Source organism: Mastigoproctus giganteus, chromosome 12 (genome assembly GCF_048544385.1).
Source record: "Mastigoproctus giganteus isolate SK-2022 chromosome 12, ASM4854438v1, whole genome shotgun sequence".
NCBI lineage: Eukaryota > Metazoa > Arthropoda > Arachnida > Uropygi > Thelyphonidae > Mastigoproctus > Mastigoproctus giganteus.
The window spans coordinates 70,100,376-70,118,305 of record NC_143586.1 but is presented as its reverse complement, the minus strand read 5'-3'; the positions used below and the strand labels follow the sequence as shown (position 1 = coordinate 70,118,305).

Below are 17,930 nucleotides of genomic sequence, written 5' to 3'. Positions count from 1 at the left end.
ATATAAAAAGTACACTAAAAACTCACCTTTCACTATAAAAATTCTGTCAAACTTTCATTATTATTGCTTCATTTATTTTGTTTTCTTGCAGATGCTTCTACTATACAGTACCTCTTCAGTATCCAGCAAATATCAGCTCTGATGTTGACATTTCAACTCCACGGTACCTCATCTCCATGTGTTTAATGTCCTGTTTAAACCTCTCACCCTGTTCTTCACTTACACTTCCAAATGTGGAAGTGTAAAAATGTACCATGATAATCATGTTGTAGCCCAACTTCTTGAAGTTCGCCAACATATTTTCAAATGTAGTCTTGTAGTCTGGATCTTTATTGTTCTCTAAAAAAATTTCAACCACAGACCTGAAACTAATGCATACTTGAATTTCTATTTTAAATTTCATTCCCTCATTAGTATGCAGATTTAAAGTTTTCTCTAGCTGTTCTAAAGAAATGTAGTACGTGTTTTGTCATAAGCAACTAAGCCAGTATGCGTCAAATCCGTATGTTGTAAGCAGGTAAGCCAGTACACATTGAATCCTTTGTCATTTCTTGCATCTGAGGAAACTTGTAAATTTTCTTTGATTTCACCATTTCAGACCGATTCCTGAATACATTTGCAGAAACATGAAAAGGTGTGTATCTTCGTCTCAAGGTATGTTCAACACGGCCATTCAGAGTAGCATGGTGGCAGACGCATCTTCCTGACTGTGACATAATTCTAAATCCTTAAATTATTACTCATCTTAAAAAAACAAAAAAACAAATAAACTCGAAGTTGATAACAATAACGATAAAACGGTGAGTTTTGAACATAATGAATGGTAATGAGTGTATGAGCTCGCGTGCGCCACATGGGGACATATAGTAAGCGAGCAGTGCAATGGAATCCTAACAATTAGTTTTTTCTTTTAAGGTAAGGCAGTGCTAGTAGAGAATTATTATTATCATCTGTCTATACATTAAAATAATTTTCCTTCTAGTGATATTTAGTATTAGTATTTAGTGTTAGTATTAGCCACATGGTGCAAGGAAGCCTATGGCTTATGCTGCACCAGCCAAAAAATAAAAAATAAAAAATAATAATAAAAAAAATAAATAACAATAATAATAAAATAACAAAATGAAATAAAAAAAAAATAATAATAATAATAAGAAAAAAAATTAATAAATAAGAGAAAAGGAAATGGACAACCTAAGTGTTTGTCCCCTTCTGTAGGTAACCAGCTGATCTTTGAATTTCCCCCAAACTGTCAGCCTCTACCACCCATGTAGGTAATTTATTCCAGTAATTTATAACTCGCTAGCTAAAATAAAACTTCCTGCAATCCAGCCTAAACATCTCCCCCGTAACTTAAAATTATGGCCCCTTGTTCTAGAATCATTTATAACCATGAATTTTGTCCTCATTCATTTTGCTTATGCCTCTCAGAGCCTTAAACACCTCAATCAAGTCTCCTCTAAGGTGCCTAGTTTCCAAGCTCTGCAACCCACATATTCGAAGTCTTTCCTCATATGGATGCCCTTTTGCCGATCTCACCAGGCGCGTTACCCATCTCTGGACCCTTTCAAGAAGAACGATATCTTTCATTAGGTGCAGTCTCCATACCTGAACACAGTATTCCAAGTGTGGTCTAACAATAGCCTTATACAATGGGATTATGATGTCCTTATCTCTACTAGCAATTGTTCGATACATCATCGATAGGACACCATGGGCCTTCCTTGCAACCTGTCTACAATTCTCAGAGAGTCTGACCGTATCGTAACACCCAAGTCCCTTTTGTCCATTACCGGCTTTAGTTCAACTCCGCCAAGTGTATAAGTTATTTTGGGGTTACTGTTACCCAGGTGCAATACCTTACACTTTGCTGGATTAAAGTATAGCTGTAATTTTTATGACCATCCCTGAAGTCTATCTAGGTCATTCTGAAGAAGCTCTGCTTGGCGGTGATCATTAACTACTCTACCAATCTTTACATCATCCGCAAATTTAGACATCACGCCCTCTATCCCTTCATCAATGTCATTTATGAAAATCAAAAACAACAGTGTTCCTAATACTGATCCTTGGGGAACTCCACTTCTTACATCAACCCAATCTGAGGAATAACCATTTATCACAACTCTCAGCCTCCTGCCCTGAAGCCATCCAGCTATCCAACTAAGGATTTTGCTTGTGATTCCAACCTGTTCCAGCTTATAAAGTAACTGCTCATGTGGGACTGAGTCAAATGCTTTGCTGAAGTCCAAATAAACAGTGTTGAAATTATTCCCTAAATCCAGCTCATGAGTGATCCTGTCAAAAGAGTTAACCAGATTTGTTAAACATGATTTTCCCTTTACAAAACTATGTTGAGTATCCTTCAGAATTCCATTTCTATCTAAATGATCCTGAATTCCAACTTTGATCATTGTCTCCATGATTTTCCCTACTACTCAAGTTACTAACCAGCTGGTAATTTCCCACTTCACTCTTAGAACCGTCCTTATGTATTGGAGATACATTGGCACTTTTCCAATCCAACAGAATCACTCCTGAGTCCAGTGATGCTCGCATAATTAGCCTCAATGGTTCAATGCACTCACTTGACGTCTCCCTTAAGATTATAGGGTATATGCCATCAACCCCAGGATTACTGGCCTGTAGGCTCAAAAGTTTTTTTATTAAATAAATGTGAAATTTCAACATCATTAATTACAATTTAACTCCCATAATTTCTCATTGGCATAATGGGTTTTCTTCTGTAAATATTGATGCAAAGTAACTGTTGACTTCATCTGCAATTTCAGCCGGGGTATCTAATACTATCCCATGTCCATTACATAAGGGTCCAACTGGTTTGTTCTTCTCTTCTTAGCATTTATATATGCGAAGAATTCCTTACCCCCACCCCCCCTTTGCTAGCGATTTCTCATAATCTGCCTTTGCCAGTCTAATCTTTTCTGTGGCACTATTACAGATCAATTTGTAGCTGTTATACGCTTCTGTTTTATTAGCCAGTGGGAGTAGAGGGATGCGGGTGATGTGGTAATGTGTAACAAATACTAAAATACGTAACGGAAGCTTGTTTTTAGCATAACCACGCGGTACCATTCTTGATTTCTATATGTAACGTATTTATGTATTCATAGCTGAGGAAGAGACATACAGTGTTGAAAGCTTCTGTATTATTTTATAAAAAGAAGTGAGCACGGGGCAAAGTCCCCTAGTTATTATTATTATTTTTTCGGAACAAAGGACACGATTGTGCAAACATGCAAATTGTTAATCAGAAAAAAATGCCTTATCAACTTAGACAACTATTTGTTTAACAGTTAACATCTTCCTGTGGCTCCACTATGAAGAATGCTGAACTATTCTCGTTTATAGTACAACACTGGCCTGTTCCATTTGGATTTTTAAAATTTTAACTATTTTAATTATTTTTAACTATTCAGAATTTTTAAATTTTAACAACTTTGTGCACACCTAAAAAGAAATAGCTTCAATTTGAGACCACTTCCAGCCCGATCGGTTAAGCTTATCGTTCACACTGACTGATGAAAGCAAACGGCTTCTGTATTAAATATATAGATACGTACCTGTCTTGTCAAGATTAAAAGTATCCTTTGGCTTATATTTTTCAAGAATGGATCGTACAGAAAACAACCAGTCTGTTGTCTCTTTCTCTGTCAACTGATGCAGACTTGCTGCAAAAATTTCATGAAACTAAGGTATTCCTGTCCTTAAATCTTTGGAGCCAGCTATTGCTGCATTTGAAGTCACTAATTCCAGGTTGGTGAGCTAGATAATTAGCCTTTTCTCACAGAACTGGATCTGATACTAGCAAATTAGATGCTTACATTTATTGGTCCCACTTGAAAATTGTTTCAGGCTCCTTGTGTTTCGCACCACAAATTCATTTCCTGTTTTTTTATTACTGTTCCAATGTCATGAATTAATTTTTTTTTTTTTTTTTCCAGTATTGTAGACAAAGTAGGTAAAGGAATGTCATATTCTTTTGCATATCTGTTTTATTTCATTCCATTCTATTAAATTCTTGTATAATTGTCAGTTTATTTCCTGGCTTAATTTTCTCTGTTTAAGCTTTGTCACCATAACTGCTAGATGAGGTTTAATATAAATAGACTTTAACTTAATTTAAAGCAAGCTCCAAAAAGATAACAGTCAAGATACTTTTAAAAATGTCACAAAAATAGATTATAATAAAAGTCTCTTTAAATATGACACAACAGTTGCAACTGACATACAATTGATGTTTTTTAGAGTGTATATTTATGTTTTAGTTACTGTAAACTGGCTTTGTTTATATAAAAGTAAATTAATAAGTTGTGCTTTCAGGAAATGCATAACCCAGTGGTCATTATGAATGCTGGTGGTGGGGGCAATAATTAATAAGACAACTCTACTGAGTTTTGTATTAACCATACAAAATTAACCACATTATTTATTTCTCAGTGCATAAAAATGCTCTTTATAACACATATTCACCAAGTAAACAAATACATTACAGGGCAGGGAGCGATATGCACTTCATCAAATGAGAATTTTGTATAAACTAAGTTTGTATTAACGAGATTCTACTCTATATATTATAAGTTAATGTTATAAAACCTTAATACCTTTACCTGTAATAGAACCAATGGTAAGGATTAAAAGCAATATTAAGTTTAATAATTTGTATTTAACAGCAAAGTAAGCACAAAACACTTTAAGGATCAAATTTTATTGACTTCAATCCTACATTTATTCACAAACAAGACTGGCAGGTAGAGAAAGAAATACTGTACAAACTTGCTGGTCCAAGGTTATTTGAAAGCAATAACCTGGCCAGCAAGTAGATGTCTACCAGTTGAGCAAGGGTTGGAATCTACTGATCTCCTCTTCATTATTAACACCTAATTTACATTTACATCTTTTGGAGAGCTGATAAAAGTGCTACAAATATACACAAAAACATCAGGATAGAAAGCCTCTTATTCATACTGGACGAATGAGATAAAATACTTCACTTGTCACAAGACGACAAAGTGCTACCAATTAACAGTGATCATTCCAAGAAAGGTATATGCACAATTACCTAAAAAGGAATATATGTAAATGAAAGGGATTAAATACAGCCTGCCACTTCTGCCTCATTTGAAAAAAATGCTACTTTTGAGAAACACCAAACAAATTTTGCTAAAACATTAATTATATACATGAAAGCTGTCTTCTGTAATCAACAAATATGATGCATACCAATAACATTGCCTGCTATTTAAAAAATGACAGGCAAGTCAGTCTAGTTACAATATATATGGCCAAACACATTTTCTAAGTTTCTGTTATAAATTCGAATGTTATTTTTATAATTGTAGTTTAGAGAAATATAATAAATGTGCTCCAAATGAGAGCCAAATTTATAGTACAGAAGTCATTATTAAAAACATGTATATCCAAAGAAAATTCTTATTGTATTGTGTCTGTGTATGTATTGACAGAAGTTGAAAACTGTGCAGACTTTTACCATTAAAGTTACCCGGAGGACGTTTCTGATGAATTGAGAAAAACATTCATCACAGATGGTAAGCTATGAAATAAAAAAAAAATATAAAAAAAAAACCATAATAAACAAACAAAACTGCAATGCCGAACAACTGTTGGAATGTCTCATCTATCACAGCATTTTGCTTTGTTAAAATAGCTGCCAAATTAAAACTACAGATCACTTTGAAAAGAGAAGAAAAGAGACACTGCCAGAAACTTCTGCCTTCATTGATGTTATATTATTATGTACTGTGACTCCTTTTTTAATTAATGATAAAATTTGTTCTGCATTATATGGAAACTAATAATTAAATAATAAAATTATTAAAACATATGTCACAAAAGTAGTATAAATAAGAAATAAAATGCATCCTAAGTCATAATGTGCCTGTTAGCTGTAACTAAGCAGATCAACTACTCCAATCCCTTACAACCCCATGTAGTGTTTATTAATTACATGATGATGTGTTAATGTGAAAAATAAATAAAATTCCACTGTATTATTTACTATAAAAATAAAAATAAATAATGCTTCCCCAAGAAATTGGCGAATTTTACATTAAACACATTCCAAGTAAAAATAGCTAGCACTCTTCAATATTTTTTCAGAAATTTAAACCAATCTAAATTAGAGCAGTCTCTATAACAAAAATAAACCATGTTCACAACGTAAGCTAAATCTTTGGCCTTTATGAACTTAGTATAGTCCATTTTCATATTTACAAATTAATAACACCTACAAAAATATTTATAAAAATATGTGCCATGCACATTTATAAATTAATATTATAATACAGCCAGCTTGTTAGAGAGGTACACATGTTCATCCCTATCATGCGACATCAAAGAACTAACATGACTTAAAAAAAATTCCAGCAGTGCCTTTAAAACCTCTTCTAAAAATGTAAGGAAAAGAAGTAACAGTACCCTACTAAATATTTTCATGGCACACTTGGCAGCAGTTCTAAACATATGAATTACCAACTGATAATTTATATATATATATTTATATATATATAACAAAGTACAATAGCATTTTTCATTTATACAGTAAATACCAAATAACTGGTATCATTCCATACCATTTTACAAGTATATCACTCCATTTATAAACATAAAAGAAAAAAAGATTCTGGATAAAAATCACTTTATAAATATTAACAATATGCTTGAAGTTTTTTTTTTTTTTTTTTTTTTCTTGTTTTGATATAATTAAACAAATGTTTTAATACCAGTATGGAACATTCATTGTTAATACAAAGAGCGAAGCATTGGTCTGCAGAAGATGATTTGTATTTATTAATCTGGTGGACAGCAATTGGGACTCAACTACTCTCTAATCTTGGCAGGTGACAGTAATGGAATGGATGGATGGGTAAAACTTGTTGAAGTTCTACTCTTGCCCATCAGGGCAACTAAGTGATAAACTAGTGATCCTGGCACAGTCGATGGACAATACTCACAATATGGATCACTCGAAGCCTTGCGATGAGTCCAGTTCATGCCCATTGAACACAGGTCTTCTTTTAATGTTTTTAATTCATTTTCTCACTTTAGGACCAAGTGTTCTATTTTTTCCTAATGTTGATCCTTCCACAAGAACTTCACCACGACTCCTTCTCATCCTACCATCCGCGTGATCAGAAGCTTTGGAAAGACCCTCTCCCTTGCTTTGGCTACGAGATATATTAACTCCCACTGAAGAAAGTCCTTCTCCTCTACTGTGACTCCTCTGAAGTAAACTTTCTGTTGTTGAACATAATCCTATTAGGAATATAAAAGCTAATTATATCACAAAAATACAGGGTACTTAAAATAATGTAAATTAAAATATAAGGTTGCTGAAAAAGAACAACTGTATCTTCAAATTTAATGTCTTGTGAAAAAGAAGACACGGTGATGGAGTTTGTTGCAAAATTCTGAAAAACTCATTGTGTACATTTTTCTCAGAAAGGTACTAAAAACATTCATTTTTGAAGAGTAGTTCAAATCTGACTCAGATAAATGAGATTCTTGACATGTGAGACATTATTCCATTTGATTTCCTGGAGAGTGGCATACCACCAATGCTGTTCACGTGATCCAGAGTATTTTCCCTGGAACAATATATATCCTTATATAATGGCAGTTACAGTAATGGAATGGAGAGTTGGACAGCTGCTCCAGAGTTCCCAAATTGCTGGGAACCAAGGTCCCATGATCTTATTTTTAAGGCCTCAAAATATGCATATCAGACTACCTAAATCTCTCATTGTCCCTCTAGATTAGTCTATATGATCTACAGGAGGCAGAAGAAATAATTGTCAGATTATTTTGTTTAAGGAGACTAGACCGAACTACATACATATATGTATATAAAAAAAAGGAGAATGTAAATGTTGATACACAGATATAAAACTGTTTTATATATATACCTAAAATCAAATCTACAATTTGTAAGGAAAATTGTGCGAGGAAGCCTGCTAAATTGTGTAACCCCTAATCATAGCCATTACAGGATTGTCCACCCCTTTTTATTTATTATAAAAACTTTCAAGCCTAAAATGGCAGGATGTGCTAGTATAAGGTTGGTACATGGAAACCTGCAATACTTCCTCCTTCATTATAGGCATGCAGCCCTCAGGCATCTGTATTGTACATCCTCCACTTTGTTAAACCAGTTTCTCAAACCTACTAGCTGATTGCTCCAAAAGCGGTAAAATGAGGTGTTTGTGGCAAAGGAAAATTTTTTTATTTGTATAGTCATTGCAGTGCTCTCATGCTTCACCTATGCCATCTGCATATCAGTCATTTTTTCTTTCTTTCATGTGCTTGTACAACTCTTTAACCGTACTGAACTGAACCTTGCTGTTTGTCAATGCATATATTTGTCAGTCACATATTTGCATGTGGAGGAGTGCTCTTATTCAAGATAAGATAGATGTTTGTGGTCTATTTCATATTTTTATGTGAAGATTTCAGCATTAAAGTTTTGAAACACCCTGTGTTTCAAAACACACACACACACACACACACACACACACACACACACACACACACACACACACACACACACACACACACACACACACACACACACACACACACACACACAAGGTCATTGTAATTTAAATTTTCATAAATTCCATTCTATACATGATAAAATCAATCTGTAAAAAACATTAGAAATGTAATTTAGAGAAGTTTAGTATGTACTAAGAGTGATTCACTTATTTTATTGTAGTTTAGCAAAAATTTTATTATTTTTTTTGTAGAATTATGCTTGACCAAATGGCTTCAACAGAAGAGAAAGTAAATTGTGTGCTGTGGTTGGCTGAGATAAAGTCTGTAATTGCAGTACAAAAAAGATTTAGAACCCATTACAACTAAGGTGCACCACACAGGAATTCCATAACTAATTGGATGAAAAAGTTTAAAGAAACAGGTTCCATCAATGATAAACCATGATCTGAAAGTACAAGGAAAAAAAAAATTTAGAAAAAAAAAATTTTTTTTTTATGAAAACCCCAAACAAGAGAGGTATTAGAACCTATAGTACTTAGTACCGTGCTTGGGTTGGAGGTTGTGAAGACAAAAGAAGATATTTGTTGACATTAGACTTAAACTTCTGTAGATTAATTTTCAGGAAATACGTATGAAGGTAGGCTGTTCCAGAAAACGGCAGTTGAATGAATAAACAAGGAAGATGAAAAGATGGTTCTGTGAGTTTGAAGTTGGACAGTAAATGGATGTTGGCTGGTGGCAGCACTTGTTCGGACTGTTCTGAAAGAGAGAGAGAGCAGGAAGCCAATTCAGAAGAACAGTGCCCATGGAAGTATCCGTAGAAAAGGCATGCAGCAGAAACAGTACATCTATGAGACAGAGTAGAGAGACTGTTAGAGAGGAGTCAATAATTAACTCCTCTCTTAGGAGTTAATTAATGCCCTCTTCTGAATGGAATCTATAAGCCTGAGAGAGGTTTTGGGGGGAACCACCCCAGATGGTTTTTTTTTTTTGGTAGTTGTTGGCGCATCGGTTTCTGTGGCCATAATGCACCTCCCAAGGTTTTTGCAGTACTTTGATCCAAGCCCGAGATTCGGTCGCGGGATTCAAACCCGCGACCTTTGGGTTACCAGGCAGGTACTTCACCTACACGGCTAGCCCGGTCGGCTCCCCAGATGTGGGAACAGTATTCCATGGTAGGGCGGATTTACGATTTGTACAGAACAGCTGTTTGGAAGAAAAGTAATGCTGAGAGCAAAAGAGAAAAACTAAGTTTTTTAGGTGTAATGTGCTTGGGCAAAGAGAGATTAGAAGTCAGAGTAATCCCCAAAAGAGGTATATCATTATACTGTACCTAGAAATCGGAGTGTCATCTAAGATAAGCATAGGAGCAGAAGAATCCTTTTTGCAAGATATAAGACAAGACTGAGTTTTAGAAGGATTAAAATCAACTAAGTTGTCTTTGCCCCATGGGAGAATTACCTGGAGATCGGCATTTAAGGAATTCTGTAGCGGATATTCGAGAAGTGGAAACTGTTTGAGCAGGGCAAGGTTTCTCAAAATGGAAAGTGGAATGCAATGTGCTATCAACACCAAAACTATGGATAGGATTTCCAGTCAATGGAAGAAGGTCATTAATATACAAGAGGAAAAGAGTGGGGGAAAGAACTGAACCTTGGGGTACACCAGCATTAGTGGAGAAGTTAGAAGACAGAGAGCCATCTACTATCACCCTCAGTGAGCGATCAGAGAGAAAAATGGATAACCGATTACAAAAAACAGTTGGCAAAACATAAGATGGAAGCTTGTTTAGAAGACCTTTATACCAAACACGATCGAAAGCCTTCGAGATATCAAGAGTAATTGCTTGTGTTTCACCGAACTTTCCATTGAGTTTGTCCATAAATGGGTAACATATGCCAGAATATCACCAGTGGATCGACACTGATGGAATCCATACTGGCGATCGTTGATCAGACGGAAGGTTTCAAAGTAGTTTAAGAGTTGGCTGTTAATTGATTTCTCCATTACTTTAGAAAGAGTAGAAGTAATTGCAATGGGACAATAATTGGATGCGAGGGATTTGTCACTCTTTTTAGGAACTGGCTGGATATGAGCAAATTTCCAAGCAAAAGGAAAAACACCTTTGGAATAAGAAAGTGAAAAAAGGCGGCAAAGAACAGGAGTAAATTCAGGACCACAGGTTTTGAGAACAAGTGGAGAAATACCATCAGGACCTGGAGCTTTCTTAGCATCAGGATTTGTCAAAATTCTGACATCCTTTTGGCGAAGACCACAGGAGACATTGAATGGAGCGTGTTGGGAATGGTGGGAGGTGTTTTACCAAGATCATTAATACATGAGTTGGAAGAAAAATGGGATGCTAGCAAGTCAGCTTTATCCTTGGCTGAAGTGACAATAGAATCATCTGGTTTTGACACAGGTGGGAGCAGAGATGGGCAAAAGTTTTGGCTAATAACTTTGGCAAGAGACCAGAATGCTCAGCTACCATTAGGGCAAGAAGCAAGTTTTCTACTCAAACCTGTTTTTTACCTGTTCAAAATCTAGTTTGGACCGATTAATAACTGCTTTACAATTGTTGCGAGCTCTGGTGCAGGCAGAAAATGAAACTGAAGAATTAGAAACAAGCCAATTACAATATGCAACATTGTTCTCTTGAACAGCCTTAGCACATTTATTGGAAAACCAAGGTTTAGACAAAGGATGAGATTTTAAGATGGAATGTGGAATAAAGAATTCCATTTCTACAAGAATAATTTCACTGAAACGATCTGAGCAAACGTTGACATCAGAAGTTTTGAAACAGTAATCCGACCAAGGAAAAGAAGAAAAGAAGTCTCGCAGGTCATCCCATTTTGCATTCTTGTAATGCCAAACAATACGAGGTTAATAATAGCCATGAGATAAAGGTTTCATTGGAGAAGAGACAATCACCAAGTTGTGATCTGAAGTGCCTAAAGGACCACTCACTTCGACCGTGTACTTAGAAGGGTTGTTTTTGAGAAAAAGATCAAGCGTATTGGCTGTATGATTAGGATTGTCCAGTATTCTAGTAGGTAAATGAACAATCAGTGTGAAGTCATTAGTTATTGCAAAAGCCTCAGTATCTCAACCAGCAGGGTCGGTGTGACTAGAAAACGGAAGCCAGCTGGAGTTATGAACATTAAAATCGCCAAAGAAAATTACCTCACTGTTAGGAAAGTTGGACTGGAGAAAGTCAAGTTGCAAAGAGAGAAAGTCAAAGAGGTCCAAGTGATTAGTGGAGTTGGGAGAACGGTAGAGACAACAGATGAATTTGACAAAACGAGGTAGAGGGATTTTAAGCCAGAGAAGATCAAAGAGAGGAGATTCGAAATTACCAAGTCTCTGACAAGGGAATATCGGAACGGACATATGCACAAATACCATCTTTGAGGCGAAAGGAATCATACAGCGAATAATTTGGGCAACTGAGATGGGCAGTAGTTGAATCAATAGATAACTGAGATTCTGTGAGAAAAAAGTACATGGGGTTTGGCAGACTGCAAGTGGAAATGGACATCGTTAAGATTAGAATTGAGACCACGTATTATTTGTGAAATTAACTACGAAGTGTTTGGGGGGGTTTAGATCTTTTTGCAGATAAGCTTACTCTATTAGTTTGACTATTCATGGTGTATTCAATAGTAAGAAAAATTGTCCTTGTACAAAGGGCAGTTTTTCTTACTATTATAAGAAAAAGTGTTGTATGAAGTAATTAAATTTTTGGATATGGCGTACTCAAATGTTAAAAATACACCCAGATCCTTGACATACATGGCCTCGAAAATGCCCCCCCCCCCCCGCAAACACACTACTCAGACCCCCTCCAGTCACTATTTGGCAGAGTAGAGGTAGCAAGATTATATACTAGCTGATCTGGAAGTCTCCTAGGGAGTTACCATTAGGTTCAGTTCGATGTAGTAACTAGCGGCCGGCCTGAAAACATCGTTTTAAAGCTGTACCCGCAAAATGTAAGGAAGATTGGATCTCATGATGTTCATCATAACCTCAAAAGTCATGTCATACTGCATGATGGAAGAGATGGGGAAGGGTTGACCGGAACTTAGCTCTGGAGACTAAACATGAGTTCCACCACTTCAAGCCTCCAATAAGCAAAGTGGTGGTATTGCACCGGTTGATGAGAGTCATGTACCGCCTAGTATTGCCTGGTAACGCAGAGGGTCGGCATTCCTCCATGTGATGTGGGTGCCACACCTCGACCTCTGCTTACATTGGTTCATACCTGGGTGGTCAACCACAGTGTGCTTGTGCATGGATGTTATACCCAGGATAACTAACAGTCCCACCATCGTAAGGTGCAACAGAGGATTTGGCTGTCACAGACTGTCCGGACTTCACTGAAATTAGGTCCATTTGACTTGAATGTCACCCGAATATCAGTTCCATCAGTGTTTTAGACTTCTAGATAGCAAGTACAGCTTATCTGGCATATCTGAGAGAATGTCTGTGACAACCTCAAGGACCAAACCTCAAGGAAATGCTGGAGAATTACTTTATTCCTGAACTAACACGTTTAGGACTTATAGGTGTTACAGTGTTTCAGCAAGATGGTGCACCTTGTCACTTTGCTCTCAGTGTTAGGCAGTTTCTGAATGAAAATTTTACTAACAGGGGGATTGGAAGAGGTGGACCATTGTCTTGGCCACCACATTCATCAGATTTGAGCCCATTGGATTTTTTCTATGGGGACATGTTAAGACTTGTTTATTAAACAAAACCTTGCTCTTTAGACGATCTTCGGACTAGGATAACTAATGTAATTCGGGGTATTACTAAAAATCAACTGCAAAATGTATTTGTAGAACTTCAGAATTGTATCTCAGTTTGTATACGTAATGATGGTGGACACGTTGAGAATTAACAATCCCAAGAAAAAATGTATGTAAAATTGTAATAAATTCTTATCCTTACCCTTTTTACAGATTCATTTATCATGCATAGAATGAAAGTTATGAAAATTCAAAACTACACAAGGTCTATAATGACCCTGTATATATATATATATATATATATTTTTTTTTTATGAAAACCCAAAACACGAGAGGTATTAGAACCTATAGTACTTAGTATTGTGCTTGGGTTGGAGGTTGAGAAGATGAAAGAAGGTATTTGTATATGAATTATGTTAAGAATATTTAAAAGAAAGAAGCATAAATTTTATAGAAATAAAATTATTATAAAGATTATATAGAAGCAGCTTCAGTACAAAGGATCACATCCAAACAGTGCAGCACAATGAATACAGCCTTCCATTATGTATTGCCTTCATCGACTATGAAAAAGTTTTGTCACAAAACAAGCAATAACAATGCCTAATTCGGCCTTGGAGAGATTGTGCAAGGCTCAAGGGGTAGAATTTTTATCAGCCTGGTCTGTGCTTGTTAAAAGGAGAGACTGTTCTACAGGGATGGGATACACTTAAATAGAAGATGCAACAATATTTGCTGATGCTATCGAGGCAGTATTAAGTGGGTCAGAAAACTGCTAGCTTGGGGGGATACATGGACTAATAGATTAACAGTAGCTGCTGGCAGAGGTGAAAGTGATTCTTGCACTGCTTCTATTGGAATAAGCAGCAGCCTGCAAAACAAGATGCAGGGAATTTCAGTGACTGCTGGGAGTCATTGTGGTACAAGGAAACACATGGGTTGTGTTAGGGTAGCTAAGAATAGGAATAGGTGCATGTATACTTGGTTGGTTGGTTGGGTTTTATTGGAGCATTAGCAACTAAGGCGCACGTATACTTGCGTGTACAACTGCTAAGAGTTTGGTAAATAAATTTGATGAATTTGAGGTGTTGGTCAAAATATCAAAGGCAGATATTGTTTGGATATCAGAGACGTGTTGTCACACAGATATAAGGAATGCAGAACTGGAATTTGAGGAGTACAATGAGTACAGGAAGGATAGACAGGATAGGAAGGGAGGAGAGGTTATGCTATTAGTTAAGAAACACATAAAATCCAAGGAAGTGCAGCCAGTTGACATCGCAGGACAGTGCAGTGTCAAGTCAGTTTGGTGTGATATAAGCACTGGGAAATCAAAATTCAGAGTAGTAGTGTGTTATAGGCCTAACGACTCTGATGAGTATAATAGAAAACTATACAGGGAAATAAAGTAGGCCAGTAAATCAGAGAGTCTTATAATGGGGGATTTTAATTTTCCAGATATTGACTAGAATTTGTGGGTTGGTCACTCACACACTAGCAAGGCTTTAGTGGATTTATTGAATGATTGTTTTTTACATCAGCATGTTCGGGAGGCAACTAGAGGGAGTTATACTCTTGATCTGATTATCAGTAGTGATTCTTCATGCATTAAGAATCTGCAGATAAAGGAACCACTAGGTGGCAGTGATCAAGTGTGCAGAAGTGGGATTTACTTAAAGAGGCAACTACCATCAAGAGTAAAGGCAACTACGGAGGTCTGAGACAGTAATGAAATTCTATACGGTGGGACCAGTTGACGATGTTACCAACAGTAAATTCAAAATGGGAAGCATTCAAAGAATTAATCTTGGAAGCTACTAGGCTTTATATACCAACTAAGAAATACTGTTCAAGATTTAGGCCTAAATGGATGTCAGATGAACTAATGAGACATGTGGCAGAGAAGAAAAATGCATGGGATACATATAAATTAATGGGGGACATGGAAGCCTACGATAGATATAAGCTGGACTGTAACCAAGTCACTTAGGCAGGCAAAGGCAGATTATGAGAAATCTTTGGCAAAGGATGCAAAGAAAAACAGCCAAGAGTTCTTTATGTATGTTAACTCTAGAAAGTATGAACCAGAGCTGTAATGCTCAAATAGAAACTATATAAACCTAGAAGGAAGGGTATGAATCAGATTGGTACACTGGATATCGATGGTTCAACTGTTGATGATCCTGCTCAGGTGGCTAACAAACTAAATGAGTGTTTTGCATCTACATTCACACACAAGGAGTTATTCAGGTAGGGGAATGCCAGAGGTGAACTAAACTCTGGCAGTGAGCTAGATGATTTTGTAATAACTAAGAGGAAAGTGGAGATGAAATTGTTGAAGATAAACATAAGAAAGGCACCTGGGGTAGTAGTAGTGGCATGTGATGCAGGAAAGCAAGTGTATGAGCTTATGCAGCATCAGCCAAAAAAAAAAAATCACATCATTCCCTCCAAATGCCTGTCCAGTTCCTTCTTAAATTTATTCAACCCATCAATTTCCACAACGACAGATGGAAGTTTGTTCCAGCAATTAACCACCCGCTGGCTAAAGGCAAATTTCCACACATCTATTCTACATCTGTCTTTTCTTAATTTGAATTTATGCCCCCTTAGGTTCGTAATCTGAACAAGTGGAAGGATCCCATCAGAATTCAGCGTGCTCAACCCATTCAAGGTGGCCTTATATACCTCAATCAGATTAGTCTCCAGCCACTGCAATTTGCAGAACTTAAGCCTCTCTTGGTAAGAGGATCCCTTCATTCCCCTCACCAATCTTGTTGCCCTTCTCCGTACATGCTCAAGTAAATCTACATCCTTCCTAAAATGAGGCCTCCAGACCTGTACGCAGTACTCAAGGCGTGGCCTGACCATTGACTTATACAGATGGATAATCACCTCCTTTTCCCTGCTAGCAAAATTCCTATATATCATTGACAAAACCCCATGACCTGCCCTGGCAGCCTGTCTGCATTGCTCAGAAAACTTCATATCTGACTGCACAATTAGTCCCAGGTCTTTTTCATTTTCTACCACCTTAAGTGTAGTACCACTTAAGGTGGTACTTAGGGTGGATGGGATCTATCGAGTTATATTAAAGGAGGCAGCAAAGGAAGTAAGCAAACCCTTAGCCATAATCATGAGAGCTTCCTTGGACTCAGGGGAGGTACCCATGGACTGGAGATGTGTAAATGTGATCCCAATTCACAAAGGAGGATCAAAGGGCGACACAAGTAATTATAGACCTGTTAGTTTAACTTCTGTTCCAGGGAAATTAATGGAGGCACTGGTTAAAGAAGCACTGCAGGATCATCTAGACAAGACTTCAGTTATAGCTCGGACACAGCATGGGTTTGTTAAGGGGAAGTCTTTTCTGACCAATTTGATTGGATACTATGATGTGGTCACAAAAGAACTGGATGCAGGGAATAACTTTGATATTATATACTTGGATCTTAGAAAGGCTTTTGATACTGTTGCACATGGAAGACTGCTGCACAAATTGGAGCAGTGTGGCATTGGTGGCAAATTGTTGCTATGGATAAAGGGATGGTTGAGTGGCAGAAGACAGAGTGGTAATTAATGGACACTGCTCATCGTGGACAAATGTTATTAGTGGAGTCCCTCAGGGTTCAGTGTTGGGTCCATTGTTGTTTTCTGTACTTATAAATGATACTGATTATGGTATATCAGGCTTAATGTCTAAGTTTGCAGACGATACGAAGGTTGGCAGGGTTGTTAATGACACTAATGACAGTATGCTGCTGCAACAGGATCTAGAAAAGTTGAGCAGATGGGCTGAGAGGTGGCAAATGAAGTTTATTATTGACAAATGTAAAGTACTACATTTGGGAAGCAGTAACCCCAGAGTAACGTATCAACTCTCTGGTACTACACTGACAGTGGTAGAGAATGAAAATGAACTGGGGGTAATTGTGCAGGCGGATATGAAGTTTTCTGAGCAGTGCAGATGGTCTGCAAGAGTAGCTCATTGTGTCTTGTCAATGATATACAAGAATTTTTCTAGGAGGGATATGGAGGTGATTATCCCCTTGTATAAGGCAATGGTCAGGCCACACCTTGAGTAGTGTACACAGGTCTGGAGGCCTCATTTTAAGAAGGATGTAGAGCTGTTGGAACGAGTAGAGAGAAGGGCAACAAGGTTAGTGAATGGAACAAAGGGTTGCTCTTACAAAGAAAGACTTAAGTTTTGTAAATTACAGTGTCTGGAGACTAGGCACCTACGAGGTGATCTGATTGAGGTGTATAAAGCCTTGAATGGTTTGAGCATGCTCCAAGTTGATGGGATTCTTCCTCTTGCTAAGAATAATCACCCGAGAGGGCATAAATTCAAATTGAGGAAAGACAGTTGTAGAATAAATGTGTGGAAGTTTGCCTTTAGCCAGCGGGTAAAGTTGATTGTTGGAACAGACTTTTATCTTTTGTTGTGGAAGCCGATAGCCTAAATAAATTTAAGGCTGAGCTGGACAGGTATTTGGAATGAACGAAATCGGAGCAGTTTTTTTTTTTTTTTTTGGCTGATGCTGCATAAGCTTGCTTTCTTGCAATGCATGTCTCTACTAATGCTAATCAATCAAGATATAAACATTGCTTACTTCAATATTTTCCAATCAATATATGAAAAAG

The 17,930-nt window shown here is 36.9% G+C and overlaps 1 protein-coding gene across 1 annotated transcript in view; it reads right to left on the bottom strand.

The window, feature by feature from the left end:
• Positions 1-6,719: 6,719 nt before the first annotated feature.
• The window catches only part of Khc-73 (Kinesin heavy chain 73), a 959,680-nt gene continuing 948,469 nt past the window's right edge, over positions 6,720-17,930 (bottom strand). The window contains exon 42 of the mRNA XM_090386270.1: positions 6,720-7,296. Coding sequence (XP_090242396.1) covers positions 7,073-7,296 — 224 coding nt within the window. The 3' untranslated portion in view covers positions 6,720-7,072. The remainder of the gene's footprint in view (positions 7,297-17,930) is intronic.